The 15,620-nt window shown below is 38.8% G+C and overlaps 1 protein-coding gene across 17 annotated transcripts in view; it reads right to left on the bottom strand.

The window, feature by feature from the left end:
- Positions 1-15,620, bottom strand: part of LOC116183568 (toll-like receptor 2 type-2) — a 77,474-nt gene that overhangs the window by 59,791 nt on the left and 2,063 nt on the right. For all 17 annotated transcript variants that reach the window (XM_085578048.1, XM_085578047.1, XM_085578046.1 and 14 more), the window contains exon 2: positions 284-13,958. In XM_085578048.1, coding sequence (XP_085434174.1) covers positions 11,600-13,958 — 2,359 coding nt within the window. In that variant the 3' untranslated portion in view covers positions 284-11,599. The remainder of the gene's footprint in view (positions 1-283; positions 13,959-15,620) is intronic.

The raw sequence follows: 15,620 nt of genomic DNA on the forward strand, positions 1-15,620 counted from the left end.
TACACATCCCTATTCTGGACAGTCATGCTATTCTTAGACACAGTAAGAGCCCAGAGAAAATTGCACAGCCGTGTTAGTAGAAATAAAGCAAAGGATTGCAATGATTGACTCCCACCCTTCCCTTCAAAGTGGTTTGCAAACATGTGAAAAAAGAAAAGCTTGGTTTCTTTTTGAAAGAAAAAGGAAATAAAGGTCAAAGGGAGCATAAAATCAGCCCTAAATGGAAAGGGCATTCATTAGCTTTCTCAAAAAGAACAAAAAATAAAAAGCAGCAACTACTTACTAGATGCAAGAGAAACAGCACCAGCCTGTACCTTCCAAAAGAGCCTTATCCAGGCTTATCAAGAATGTAAAACGTCTCCTGAAAAAAAAAGGCATGCTGGGGAAGGCTCCTATTTCAAAGAGGCCAGAGCAAAAACAAGTTGCAGCAAAGCAACCAAGGTTCAGCTGTAGATAATTTTGGGCAAGAGGAAAGAGATTGCCCTTCACCAGATGGCCACATATAAAGTAGTACAAAGGAAGGGGGTAGGAAAAGGGGAAGAAGGAAAAAAAAAAAAAAGAAGAAGAAGAAGAGGAGGATATCAGTTTGGTTGTTCTTGTTGGTTTTTGTTGTTTTTTTGGGTTTTTTTCTATTAAGTCTTGGTTTGAAATAAAATGTAGGCCATTCTGATACCTGTGGTTTTTTTCCTCCAGATGGTAGCTGACAGTTTGGGGTTAACCTCCACATGAAAAGGAAGCAAATTAGAGAAAATTATTGTTTCTCAGCTACTCCTGAGAATTTTATTATTTCAGACTTTGCAAAATAAACACAGAGCCTGTGTTCTGCTAATTCACCTTGTGAAAACTTCATTTCCAGTGGGTTTGCATATGTGTTCAAATAACACTAATTTCTCTATTTTACTCACAACTTTTGCACTTAAAGAGGTGCAGGCAGCTGCTTGAACTGTATTATGTACTCTGGGATGTGGAGTGGCAACATAGAATGTTAGAGAATTGCCATCCTTGAAAAAACTTTCTATCCTGTCCTAGTCTAGCCTATCTGTTTTTCTTAACATAAAGGCAGAAGTTTAATACAGCAAATAGAGAAGAAAGGAAAAAGCTTATTAGTATTCTGACTCTGTGTTTTCCCAAAGGAAATTCTGACTATCAGGTAGTCAGCTGACTCTTATAATGCAATTTGCTTGCTGTTGGAATCTGTCCATTGGTGAAAATTAAATAAATATGATATAGAGGAACAAAGTTGTTCTCCCCTGGTATAAAAACATCTCAGATAGAAAGGTAGATCAAACACAAAAGCCTTGCACCCTGTAGCATAAGTGGCTGTCCATTTTACTGATTATATAACTTGTATCATGTGGCAGTCACAGAATAAGAACTTCTTTGGGAATATAGTTTAAAAATGAAACAACATAGTCATGACAGCATTGATTTCTGTACCTAAGTAATGAGGCAAATCTTGAAAAAATAAGGTTGGTTGATTTACTTAACATAGAAATTCCTGCCAATTTTCAAAGTACTGTCAAATATAATCATATTAACTAAACCTTAAAAACCCCAAACAGCCTCATTTATTATTTCTTCAATGCATATGTTTTTGGGTATTTGAATATGCCTACAACAAAAGAAACTAGATTTTTAGGGAGCCAGTTAGCTTGTCTTGCCAAGTTAAAAGTTCTGGTAAGGTCAATCTCTTACAACAAATCTAATTATTACAACTTACTTTCTTTATGTATACAGTTTTCACCTTATGCCATATGACAGAAAGGATAGTGGGATAATGCTCTTGGGTTGAATCTCCTGGTGATAGTCATTCTTACTTCCTCAGAGTGGGGGAGGCCTTTGTGAGGGAAGCAGAAGACAGACGGATGTTTTTCAGTTGGTTCTTGTATTTAATCTGCATAATTAGAAAATGGGAAAGTTATCTATGACGCTGATGCTGACTTCACTTCTAGGTCTTTTTGAGCTCATTTAAAGTATGGTAATGAAAAAAACATTTTACCTTTGGGCAGCAATCTAATTTGTCAGGAAATTCCTCTTGCTATGATGAGTGGATGAGGAAAATTTGGAATAATATGATCCAGATGTTAAAGCTCCTATTTAGCAGCAATGCAGATGTATTATTTTATGGAACTGTCCAGATGGTGACCTTCCAGTATTAATAATATATCAATACTGGGGTTTGCATCTGTATGACTCAATTCCTATCTTTGCTCTCATTTACATGACAAAATACGCATGCATTTCATGTAGAGACTAATAGTATTAAAATTAACAATCTGGAAGACATAAAAATCAATCAAGAAAATTGAAACAATTACTACGAGTAATATATACCAATTGATCTCATAACAGCATCACCCAAAAGAAGGCTATGCTACCGTTTTTTAATTGATTTGCATTTAATTTTGCATCTAACATGATAACAAAATTCTGTTACAATTTTGTATTAGAAAGTAGCCAATTTCCTGAATATGTGCACTCAAGCAGTTTTGGCTTTGCCAGTTGAATTAAAACTTTACTGGAAAACAAGAAAAGCAACCCACCGTACTTAAGCACAGCAGAGAAAGTTCATATTGGGCAGCAGCCAGGCAGGCAGGCAACAGAAACCTTTGGTGGCCTCTGGTGAAGGCTGGGAAACCTCAGGATGTGCAGTCAGGGATGAGCAGAGGCCACTGACCTGTGGCATGTCAAAAGGGCAGCAGGGCATGGAAGTAGCTCAGTCACTTATGGGCACAGATAGCAGACTGAGCTCTCCTGAAGTCAGGGCTGCAGGGTAGAGAAAAGCCTAATTCTGATCTGATCTTGTGATGATGTGCTGGTATCTTCTACAGGCGTTTCTATCTCTTAATTTATTTAAACTTATATTGTAAAATACCAGTTTGTTCAAGAGTTCCCTGCTTCCTGGGGCTTGGGGGGATTATCTTTAAGGGTTTCTCATGTTTTCCTTAGAGAAGAATTGAGTCTTCCTACAGCTGAAATCTGTGGCAAAGCTGTTTTAAATTTCACAAGGAGTAACACTCATTCTTTCAGAATTCTACTTTTTAGATTAAGGAAAGAGATTAATTTTCCATAGTAGTATCCTTTTACTCTAGGTGAATTGTGCTTTTTGTTTGCTTTTAAAGAATCTCCCTGTACCAAACCAAACATAAATTTTAAAATTGTCTCATCTCTGAGTTTTTTTGGATTTTATTTTTAGCAACATTTTTGTAACAATCCAGGAGTTAACTCTACAAACATGTATATACTAAAGTCAGTCTTGCTTTACCTTTGCCATCATCAGGTTTCCACAGTCCCAAATCCATGGTTTATTAACATGACTACAGAGAGAATTGACATTACAGGGCTTTTAACTCTTCAGTGGGTATTAAATATGTGCTTATTGGAAAAGAACTAGAATATTTCATCACGGTGGGCAGCTCAAGCTAATATATATATTGAGTTTGATGAAATTTCATTTTGGAAAAAACATTTAAAACTTTAAGCCACAGCACTTTGTGCTGAAGAAAGAGGTGTGGTTACGTACCCAAGCACCACCCAGAGGGGTGCAGTCAAATGTGCCTCTCTAAAACTTCCTAAGAGCAGCTCTAAGGCTTAAAGTGCCTCCACTGATTTCAGAAAACTTGCTCCCAAAGTTTTAACTTTGTGGTCACCATACCTAATTTGAGTTCCAAAGCAAACTTTAATGTTTTTTCCAGTAAAAATAATTCTATCAGTAGACAATTTAAATTCCAAGCATATGATGTGAGGGGTCTGGTGAATTGCATCTCATTGTTATAACCAATTACTACATTGGATTTACTAATTATTTACAAGATGCAAGGCAGACTAGCATTCTAGAGTAACAAAGGCACTCCTGGGTCAGATGCTGTACAAGTAACATTTTATTTCTAAGATTTACAGTTTGACAGTCTGTTATTCAAACCTGACCACACACAATGGAAACATGGGATGTCATTACTTTAAAATGACTGTTTCAATTTTGCCAACAGTCCCACTGCTGCTTATGTGGCTTGTTTCTCTTTATTTCACCATCAACATTTGCTGGTGAAAAACTGTCCATGTGAGGAATGCTCACTGTTATTACCCTTACATCACTTTCAGACCAACCTCTCTTGGGAAGAACATCAGAGAATGTCCAATTTTTTGTTGTTTTTTAAGTTGTTTAGATAAATTTCATAGATGGTATAGTGACTTGGCTATATCTAACTTACCTTAGTTATTTTCTACCTCTTCTAGTCCTGTTCCGTTCTTTGTTTCCCTCCTTCACAATTCTGAACTGTTAGTTAATTATGTTAGCAATCTGTTCACATTTGCCACTTTTTGTGAAGACTGAAGGAAAACAAACTGGGTTTCATGGGGGTTCATTCCTCTGTTTTTTCCTGTATTATACATTCTTATTCACCTTTACGTAAGAGCAAAATACAGAAGCATAAAATTTGTTGAATTTATTTAAATATTTCAGTAGAAACTACACATGCAACATTCTGTGCCACTCTGCAAAATACACAAGGACTTGAGCAGTCTTACTTTTTTTTCTATCCATACATTAGTGTACAAATTATTCTTCATGATCCATAAATGCAACTGAATTTTGGGTTTACCATGTTTGTATTTAATTAATTCCTTACGTAGGTAACTTTAGGTAAAATTGGGATTGGCAAGTGTTAGGATTTTCTATGTGATAGATTTTGCTTTCTATGCAGTGAAATTGCTCTGGGCTGGTCTCTTCAGTACCCACCTCTATGTATGAAACCCCTTTTGCATTGTGGAGCTGTAGCTCCTCTTACTTCCTGGGGGTTTTTTTATTGCATAGCTGACCTGGAGTTTCATATTAACTCATTTTACAACTTGTGTTTGTGGTGTGAAGAGAGAAGGGGAAAACCTTTCAACTTTGTACAGCGACTGTGTTCACTCATTTAATGCCCTAACTTCTGAGTTAATCCTCAACTCTCCATTTATGCAAATGAAGGTGATGAGACATCAAAAGCCTTGGCATAATGGATAAAAATAAATAAGTGTATTCATATCAAAGCCACATTACAATTCTTTCTGATGATCATGATTTCCTACTGTACCACACTTAAATGCTGCTTGGAGATCTTCTCTATTTTGACTATTGCTAAAGATTTTTACTCCAGCGAGTTAGTGCTTCCTTCAAACTGCAGGCTAATTTTCATTTTGTTTTGCAGCAGCAAACAGCCTAACACAAAGTATGAATATGCTTGACAGCCAGCAATGTTGACAGCAGGTTATAAACTACTTTTGGAGTCACAGCTACTCAGCTTTGCTGCAGGTAGGCCAAGCTGACACATTTACATATAGGAGTCTTAGTCTTATTATACAGACTATTAGAGTCTTATAATACAGAAAAATTAGATTCATTTCGTTGTTTTGCAGAAGCAACAAGAGCAGCCAAATCCCAGTAAGGTGTAACCTTTCAGTCAAAGAAATGTTAAGTTTCTATAGCTGAAAGAGCCCACTCAATATAAATTCCCCAGAGCAAATTCTTTGCTAAAATGCAGCAAGTCGTATTTAATCCCCTACTCCCAAACATCCCAACCCCAATAGAGTCTGCAAAAATATTAATGTCTCCTATCAATTCTGAGACTGTTAGGTGTTATGTGTAACAGGTCTTGGGAGACTGAAACCTGACTAAAAATTATGATAAAACCGGAGCTTCTCAGCATTAAAAAGGACCTGTCATTTCTGCTGCTACATGACACAACATAAAGGGCTTTAAAAAAAGAGTTGACAATTTTTGTAGCTGTATCTTAAAAATACACTGGTGGGGGAATTTAGCTAAAGTTAAAGAAAATACTTCAACAGAATAAAGCTGAACACTATTGGTAACACAAGAACTGCTAAGTTTCTGCCAAGATTTTTCCATCAGAGTTACATACTTTTAGATTAATAAACTGTACAATTTATGGGCAATATTTCTGAGACTTAAAGGAACAGCTGATTAAAGGAGCAGGGGCTGCAATATCTGCAACCCCTTCAAGAGGTGTTGGACTTACATCAGATGCATTTTGAGGTTGATCTACTCGTTCTTGAGGAATCCCTGGAATTCCTGGTCAGACAGAAGCTCAAACTGAGTCCAGCACAGTTGCTCTCAGTGGGATGCAGAAGTCCTGGACAAACATAAAGAAAATTCAAATTCTACCCAGGTAAAATTTCAAGGTGCATTAACTGGCGTTTTGGTGAAGAATAGACTGACACCAGTAATCATTTGTGGTTTTATGACATAAAAGTCTGATGATTCTTTAGATTTTTCCATGACACTGCTTTTTTTATGTAGTGTACTATGGGAGTGATGGGAAGAGACTTTGTGGGGATTTGTCCTGCCTACATGGCTTCCACCACTGCTGTACCTGCCAGGGTACATCACCCCCAGTCCCACTGGCAAGGACCAGAAGTGAGCTCTTGAATCTCTTTTGCCCTGGGGTCATAAGGTCTGCTGGATACTTCTGCAGTAAAATAACCTCTCTTTTTCTTGAGAAGAGCTCTTCTTGTGCCACAGACAAATTATTGAAGTTCCTCATCAGTCTTATGATTAAGAGAACACTCTTAATACAGTTGCTACTGACATATGCCAGGTCTTTGGGGATTTTGAGTTTCCAATGGGCAGATCCCTATGTGCAAGAAACTGCAATTTTCCTAATGGCCACAGGAAGGCAAGTTTCTTCCTTCCCCAAAGTATGTGCAACACTCTTGTGGTCCTTTCCTTTTTATAGTTCCTATCTTCCCCTTTCAAATTGGAGAATTATGCTGACATATGACCTTATGCCCAGTTACTTAATATCAAGCAGATGGTTGCTAAAATTCCTGCATCAGCAGTAAGATTTTAATTATTCTTTGTTAACTGTGCATCCTGGCAGTAGTAAACCCTGACAATTGTAGCCATTTCATGCTATCCTTATCTTTGATGGCAGCTGAAATGTGTTTATGCATCCTTGACACTAAGCAAATATTTTGTTGTTCTTTGGCTTCTTTATTTCCTGTAAGTTTGATCTTGACAGTTTTACAACACGAGTGGCATATCAACAAGAAATTTGTCCAATGACATCTGTACAGTCCATGGACAGAAAATCTTAGGGGATATAAAAAAATAAGGAATCATTGAAAATACCTAACAGCTGTCCTGTAATCATGGATATCCTTTTCATGTAATTATGAAACTATTGTTTTCTCCTCTTTTATGCTGTATTAAAAAATAATGATGATAATAAATACCAAGGGTGGGGGGGGGGGGGGGAAGAACTAAAACCAGGTTCAGAAACAACATAGTGCAGAGGTTTAAAAAAAAAAGGAACACAAATTATTTTTCAGTCCTGTAACACATGTTGAAGCCATGCAAATTTCTGGCTGACAAATTGATGCAAGAATGGCAATAATCCTATAGTTCCAGGTTTAAATCCACCTTCCAGGTATTTGGTGCACAGCCTTTGTGGGTGTGCCTGGCAGGACATCATACCAGGCATGCTGACCTATCAGCCAGGTCTGCTAATTCAGGCTCCACTCCTGTGTATTGCAGAGGATTTCCTCCAGCTGTGCCGGGGGCTGTTTGCCAGGTAGTTTTAAGGCAGATGTGGAGCCCTTCTCAACCAGTGTCCTGTACCCTAGAGTTTGAATGAAGAGCCAGTGACCCAGGGATGCCAAACAACTACATATCTTGCATTCCAGAAACTTAAAATGAAAAGTATTGGATATGTGCTGGAACAATGTTACTAATCACCCACTCCTGCACTTCATAAAAGTATCCTGGCTTCTTGTGACCTGGAAAATATGAATACTAGTCTGGATGTTCAGGACGTTGGATTCAGATTTACAATAACTCCAAATAGTCCAAATATTTTAAGTAATTTGAAATTGCTTGGTTATAAAACCAGGCAATGTCCACACTCAGTCATTAAAATTATCTGCTGATGGTTTGACCAGATTTGCAGATATAAGCACTAAGTCCTTTTTGCATTTGAAAAATTCTTTAAGTATACACCTGATACTGGGTTTCATGAATCCTGCATCCACAGCTGGTTTATTGTTGGCAAGAACCAAACTCACCCAGACTGCCCCGAGAAAGCTGATTTGAAGGGGTTGTTATGCAATCCATACCATCTTTGTAACAAGTGTGCTTTTCATTTGGATTTTCTAAACCATAGCCTGATTACTTACTAATTCCTGTTTTGATCTGCAGTGGAGGGATGAGATGGCCACATTAAATTACTGGAAAATTTACTATTATTAAGGAAAAATTATGTTTAAGGAAGATGATAGGTCTGTTTGCCTTTACCTTATCTAAGACCCTAAGCAAGCTAAGAAAATAAAAGTACATATATATTTTCCTTCTTGATTTCAAGATATCCAGAATTAATTTTTATGAGAGAAACACTTTAAAGACTATAAATAATTTTAGAAATATCATGCAGTGGATTTTGTTCTTTAACAACATTTTTTTTTTTAATTATGCAATGCACTTTCAGAACTTTTAAATTATGTAATGTGCTTTTCCCTTTTAGTAGTTAGCAAACAAGATTTTTCCTTCAGCACTTGAAAAAATAGTTGAAGATCTGCTGCTGTAGTTTTCTGTAGAAAAATGGTTGAGTGAATGCAAAACTTGCCTTATTTTCTTGGAGTCTATTTTAACCATAGGATACTTAATTTTAACATTACCTCTATTAAAAAAAAATTAAAAGTTTTAAGGAAGTAAATTATGAACACTAAAAAAGAGTACTTTCAAAAATTTAACCCAATACTGTATCTTTGATTCTGACTATGAAAAATACCAAGATGTATCTATTGTTGAATTTTTTCTCTAATTTCCTTATGAACAGATTGTGTGGAAACACCCAAATATTTTACGGACAACTTCTGGACTGTCTCTGGTATCTGGTGGTTTGGCAGTCAATTTTTACAGGCATCATCCAAGGCATTGCATACTCACTGGTTCTGGAATAGGATGCAGATTATTGGTGAGAATTCAAAGTGTTGGACATTTACCTGCCTATGAGAATATGCATATTCTGTACTTAATTTTAAAAGACTAGAGAAAATAGCAATTGGTGGAATTCTGGTATGCTAGAAACATTTCTGCCTCTTTTTGCATTACAGCGAGGCTATGCAGCACACTGAAAACAGCATGTTTGGGAAGCTCGTGCTAGAAAAACAACAGATTTCCTAAAATGAAGAAGTAGATAGCAGAAGTAGCTTCTGAATTCAGATTAAACATTTTAAGAATCTACATCATTATTAGAAATCAGAGATACACTTACTTAGCTTACACTTTATTATATATATATATATATATAAGAATAAAGCAGATATTGTATGAAGCCATCTATAGGTGAAAAAAAGGCTTAAATGCTAAAAATAGGAAATAAAGCACTTAAAAAAAAACCAAAGTAAATGGAAGAAAGAGCAAATCTTGAATACATAGAAAGAAGGTGGCTTTTTTACCTTAGATGAAGTAACAAAGTTAGTAATTCTTATTATGTATTATGCCTGAATTAATAAATGCAAAAATGCATGTAAATAAGCTGTTAATTTTCATTGTGCTGGCAGTTGCCTGCTTGTGGGTGTAGTAGAAGCAGGGGCGTCCTCAGCCTTCTCCATGGATAGCAAAGAACAGGGATACTTTGCTCTCACTAGGACTTTGGTTGTGCAGAGGACTTGCTAAAAGCAGTAACACAAGTAACCAGCTGTGAGAGGAAACTTCCAATGCAATCAACTCAGTCACAGTGAGGTGTGTGAACTGGGTTTTTGTACCACATTAGATGCCCAAGATCAAAACAGCAACAAAAACACTAACTTGGACATGGTCTCATCACAGTTACAGCCAAATGTTGTAGGTGTTTCCATTTGAAAGCTTTTAAGACCTGCTTCTATATGTGCCTGGAAATGCCCTAAGCTGCACCTAAGCCCTGAACTGATCCAGAAGTTCATAATTCTTCTGGTCTATCAGAATCAAGCTATAAGAGTTCACCCCAAATTTTCTATGTCTGCAAAAAAAAAAAAAAAAAAAAATCACAAAGACATCACTTTCTTTTTACATAAGGTGTGAAGAATTAGTCTAGTGCCAGTCTTCCATTTGTTCAATTTTTCAATTAGGACCCTTGTCCCAGTAACCTTCTCAAGAAAACACTACCCCACCTGACAGCAAAAACAATGTCCTATGTGGGATGTTCTCCACCCATTCTAGTTTTGTGGACTAAATTTAAAGAGGGAGCAAAAGGCAGGAAACACTCTTTTCATGCCTATGTTAAGGTTGCTGAACAAAGAGAGGAACATGGTGTTGGATTCAATGACTATATTTGTGTTTCCCACACTGTAGCTGAGAGCAGCTTAAACTCCACTTGTACAAGTCAGAAAAGTATTTGAATCCTACTCTGAAGCATCTATTGCAACATATAGTACAATGAAATTAGACAGAAATCATCCTCCATAGATGTCTTTCATAAAGGAAATTATAGAAACTAAAAGCTACAACAGACAGAACTGCAGTGAGAAAGCACATTTCTACATCATGACTTGCAGCCACAATTTTCAGGAGATCAGGGCATTTAATTTTCTGTGACAATGAAATACAGAGAATCATCCTTAGATTCACTGACTAGGAGAGCTAGGACAAAATTATTTGCTGCAAAAACTGATTTTTATAGCATTTGATGAGATGTGGTTTATACAAAGAATGCAGAAAAACCCTTGGCTAGGCAGGCTCTCTCATGAAACTTTTGCAAAGATGAAGACATAGAAACTACATAGCTGTATACCTAAAAAACTTTTCATCATTAAATCCTTAAATGAAACAGTTTTTGCTCATATTGCTGCTTAACAGTGTAGGTAAATACTGTTGTTTAACCTCAGAAGGCAGCTCAGCACATCCACTCTCTCATTCTCTCCCCAGTGGAACAGGCAAGAAAATCTGAAGGGTGAAAGTGAGAAAACTTGGGAGTTCAGATTAAGGCAGTTCAGCAGGTAAAGTAAAAGCTGTGCTCACAAGCAAAGCAGAAGAAAGAATTAATTTACTACTTTCCATCAACAGGGAAATGTTTATCCATTGCCATGAAAGCAGGACTCCATGACAAAGAACTTTTACTTGGGAAGGCAAATATGGTAACTCCAAACAACCTCCCTTACTCTTTCTTTCCCACAACTTTTAGTGCTGATTATGTTGTCATGGGCCATGACATTATGTATGGGACATCCTTTTGGTCAGCTGGGATCAGCTGTCCTCCCTGTGTCCCCTCCCAAATTATGATGCATCCCCTGCCTGCTTGCTGGCAGGATGGCGTGAGAAACAGAAAATATCTTGATGCTGTGCAAGCACTTTTGAGCAATAACTAAAAAGGTACTGTGTTATGGAGCCTGTTTTGGGCACAGATACAAGCCACAGAAGGAGCTATGAAGGAAATTAACTCTATTACAGGCCAAAGGTGTACAACTATTCGGAACATCTACTGAAAGTAATTAACTCATAGCAAGTGTTACAATTTGCAGTAGCCCAGCTTTCTGTTCTTGAGATGCAGATAAGTGATGGATTAAAAAGGCAAGTGAAATAAATCCAGAGTAAATTCACTATATATTTATTTCTTAATGTCCCTGTCTAGGATCTTAGAGCTGTTTTCAAATTAAACCAAAACATCTGCTGCTGCTCTTCTTCGAGAGGCCACTCCAGGTAGGTCTTGGTGTTCATGATCTTGCGCAGCTTGCAGAACCTCTTGGGAATGGCTTTGCTCTGGATGGGCTCCAGGAGGACGAGAATCGCCGCATCGTTGTTCTCATCAAAGAGGCGGAAATGCGAGAAGTCCAGCTCGTATTTGCACCACTCGCTCTGCACAAAGTGCTCGGACAGCACAAAGAGCGTTTTGCGGCTCTTCTCAATGGAATCGATGATGTTGTCCACAATCCACTTCCCCGGCACAAAGTCCCGCTTGTGCAGGCAGAGCCGGAAGGGAGGGCAGGCCTGCTCCAGCTCCCGCACCATGGTGTTCTCCACCCAGTCGGAGTCGTTCTCGCTGTAGGAGACGAAAGCGTCGTAGCAGACGTCCTTTGGCGGGGCGCGCTTGGGCTTCCGCTTGGCTTGCAGCCATGCCCACGTCATCCGCAGGTACCAGACCACGTGGTACTTGTAGCCGACGGCCACCAGCAGCAGGATGACCAGGAACACCAGGACGCAGATCAACGACACCACCAGGGACCTGTGGCACTCCATCAGGGAGAGGTGCACGGCGCCAACCTGCGTCCCTCTCACCGTCAGTGGAGAGTCACACACGTACTTGTCCGGCCACCCCACCAGCACTTGGGATAGCCCAGCTTCGTGGTGGATGAAGGAGAGAAATTCACAGGAGCAGATGAAGTTGTTGTCACTGGCATCCAGCAGCTGCATTCTCCTGAAGGACTCAAACTCCTCCTTGGAGAAACTGTTCAGCTTGTTTCTTCTGACGGACAAGGACACCAAGTTTGGAATGGGTGCGGCACCCGGCAGGGCCTTCAGCTGGTTTCTGGTGAGGTACAGCTCTTTCAGAAGTGGGAGCTGCAGTCCAAACTCCTTCAGGTTGTTTCCACTAACATCCAAAACTTCTAGTGTTTGAGGAATGCAGGTTGTTACTTGGGGAATTTGAGTGCTGGACAGGTTTAAATATTTCAGGGATTTTGGCCAGTCACACACATCTGGAATCTCACCAAAATTATTTTGGCTAATGTCCAAAACAATTAGGTTTCCTAGATGAGATAAACTTTTACTTGACCTTTCTAAGTCACTCAGTGAATTCTGACTTAAATTTAAAGCTTGTAGTGATGGCCAGCCACCCTGACAGGCTGAATGTTCTAAACTCAAGTCTCCAAGCAAATTTGCACTAAGATCAAGATATACTAATGACAGAAGATGTTGGGAAATTCTACATGGTACCAAAAAAACCTTGGTGTTTTGAACTGTGACTCTTGTAAAAAGAGATAGTAGACCTTCCACAGACTGAAGATCTGTAAACAAGTAAAATTCTTCTATAGATAAGGTCTTTATTGTTAAAATTCTAAGTGTCTGTGATTTCTTTGCTTGAATTTCCATTTTCCATTGTCCAGTTCCCAAGAGTCTACAGTTTACCAGCTCCAGCTCTACTAATCGTGGCATGTCTTCTAAAATACTGACAATCTCAGGCACAGTAGCATCTGTTAGTAATGCCTGTCTAAAAGAAATTTTCTTTGCAAAAGATGAAGACATGACTCTCAATACTTGCATTTCTGCTGCAATAGTGAATGCTATTCTTCTCACTTCCAGCCAAGTGACAGAGTGCAGAAGGTCCCTAACAATTTCTGAGAATATATTACTATTTCTTAGGTTTAGGATTATGTGATTTATCTGCTTAATTGATTTCAAACTTCCCTGCTCATACTGACTGAGGTTGCTACCATCAATCCACAACTTGTGCAGAAGCTCAATACCCTCAAAGTTCCCTTGCCGAATCACAGAGAACTGCGGGTTGCCCAGCTGGAGAGAGCTCAGGTTCTTCAGGCTAGAAAAGGGGGAGCTCTGCCCCAGGTCTCTGTAGGAATTGCCTTGAAGACGGAGGTGCTGGAGTGAAAAAAGGTGCCCAAACCACACAGGGGACAAGTGAGCCAAGCTGTTATTTGATAAGTCCAAGAGCTCCAGTTTTCCCAGGGACCAAAACGAGTCCTCATCTATGGAGCTGATTTTGTTGGACTGCAGCAGCAGGGTTCTCAGGTTCACAGCCTGCTGCAGGTCCTGAGATTGGATGTGCTTTATCCTGTTGTGGGCCAGGTTTAACACTGTAATTTTGGCCGTGACCCCAGGGGGAATGAAGTCCAAGCCCATGGAGGAGCAGTTGCAAAGCTGACTGGCATCGCATGAAGGACAAGCCCGCTTCAATGCCTGTTGCTCGGAGAGGCTTGCAGCTAAGATCACGCAGATGGCCAACACTCGCCAGGTGTGTGCAGTCATTATATTGCTAAAATATGAAACAGAGAGCAAATATAAGATGCGTAACTTGTTCTGGAGAAGCTACACTTTGGATAAATCTAGAATATAAGTTTTGCTCTTCTGTCTTGTTGAAGGCACTGTTAAAATATTTGGTTTTAATACAGTTCAGAGTTGAAACAGATTCGTTTACTACTCTGATCCTACTCCCGTTTAGTAAGTGGCCTTCATATTTCAATCTCACCTCATGTCTTTTTTTTCTGAATCTGTGAATATTATTTTGTATATTCATTTTTTTTACCTCAGGGAGTCCCCTGTTCATGTTTCAAATCCTGGTTAAATCAAGAAGAGTCAGCATCCTACAGTAGATAGTAGCATTCAGGTTTAATACTTACCTCAAGCATATGTCTAATCTCTATTCTGACAATAGGAAGAAAATAAATGAATTTGTTTTAGTCCATTTTTCATTTTATTTGCCTTTTCCTACTCTGATTGTAAATGTCTGGTGAGCAGAGCAACAAATACTTGCCTGAATGACTCTCATGTTGCCATCAGTCTGATAATTGCTAATGAAATTTAAACTTGTAAAACTGACGATTGTTGCCTACTGCCTCAACTCTTCCTTTTTACTGCCACATCCTTCTCCTCAGCTAAGGCTTTTTTCTGTTTTGGGAACCTGTGGCAGAGAGAAGATCAGGCCAAGCCACAAGGAAGTGCCAGGGGCTCAGATCAAATCAGCTAACTGGACTAGGTAGCTTTTTCTAGCCCCACAGCCTTTTTCTGGTCTTCTGGACTTAAATAGCTGGACTGAAAGAGCATTTTTAAAATGTAATTTTCCCTAGCGTGCTACAAAACCCACTTACCTCAGTAGGTATCTTATTGAGGGTGGAAAGAATGAACAATCCCCAAAGAGACCAATCAATGAGTTCACAAAATCATTGTCGGCTCTCTATCAGGTTAATCAGTTTAGATTGGATCTTTGAGAACTGCTTTCTCCCTCAGTCATCCCACTGAGATTCTGTGCAGAAGATCTACTCTACTCTGAATTAATAATCTGATTTGTTTTACAGTAGCTGACCCATGTTTACAAGTTAATACAGAGAAGTCTCACCCTTCCAGCTGCAATATTTTTAGTCATAACTTTAAGATTATCCAAAAGGGGCAAAATTTACTGAGGTGGTTTGGGCATATGGGGAGGGGAGAAAAGGTTATGGATAATTTTTTTAGTCATTCCATCTCTTCCCAACTGCAGGACTATAAATATTTTGATGTCTTGTGTTACTTTCCCTTTATCTCTATCTGGCTCTGATGTAGAACTTTGGATCTTGAAGGACAAGGTTCTCTTCTCTATCTTTAGATGCCCACAGCTGCCCTGGTCATCCACCATGTCCTCCAAAGTCAATGGAGAAAAATAACATATTTTAGGAGCAATTAATACAGTGTGTCTTGGACACCCAGATTAAGATGTGCTGACTCCAAGAGAAATTATCTGATTGCCTTAAAATGGGGTATCATAGTTTAGATACCTAGACATTTGTCTCCAAACAAAAAATCGTGGTCTGTATTTAGACTTATTTTGTGTCCAGATTAGGTTCTTTTGCAGGGCTTTTTGGTCTCCCAAGAGTAACTGGATAATTCAGGGCCGTAGGCTAAAGGAGTAAATCTAGGAGCAGAGTGAGTTTTACTAGTAACA

Source organism: Lonchura striata, chromosome 4 (assembly GCF_050655825.1).
Source record: "Lonchura striata isolate lonStrDom1 chromosome 4, ASM5065582v1, whole genome shotgun sequence".
Classification (NCBI taxonomy): domain Eukaryota; kingdom Metazoa; phylum Chordata; class Aves; order Passeriformes; family Estrildidae; genus Lonchura; species Lonchura striata.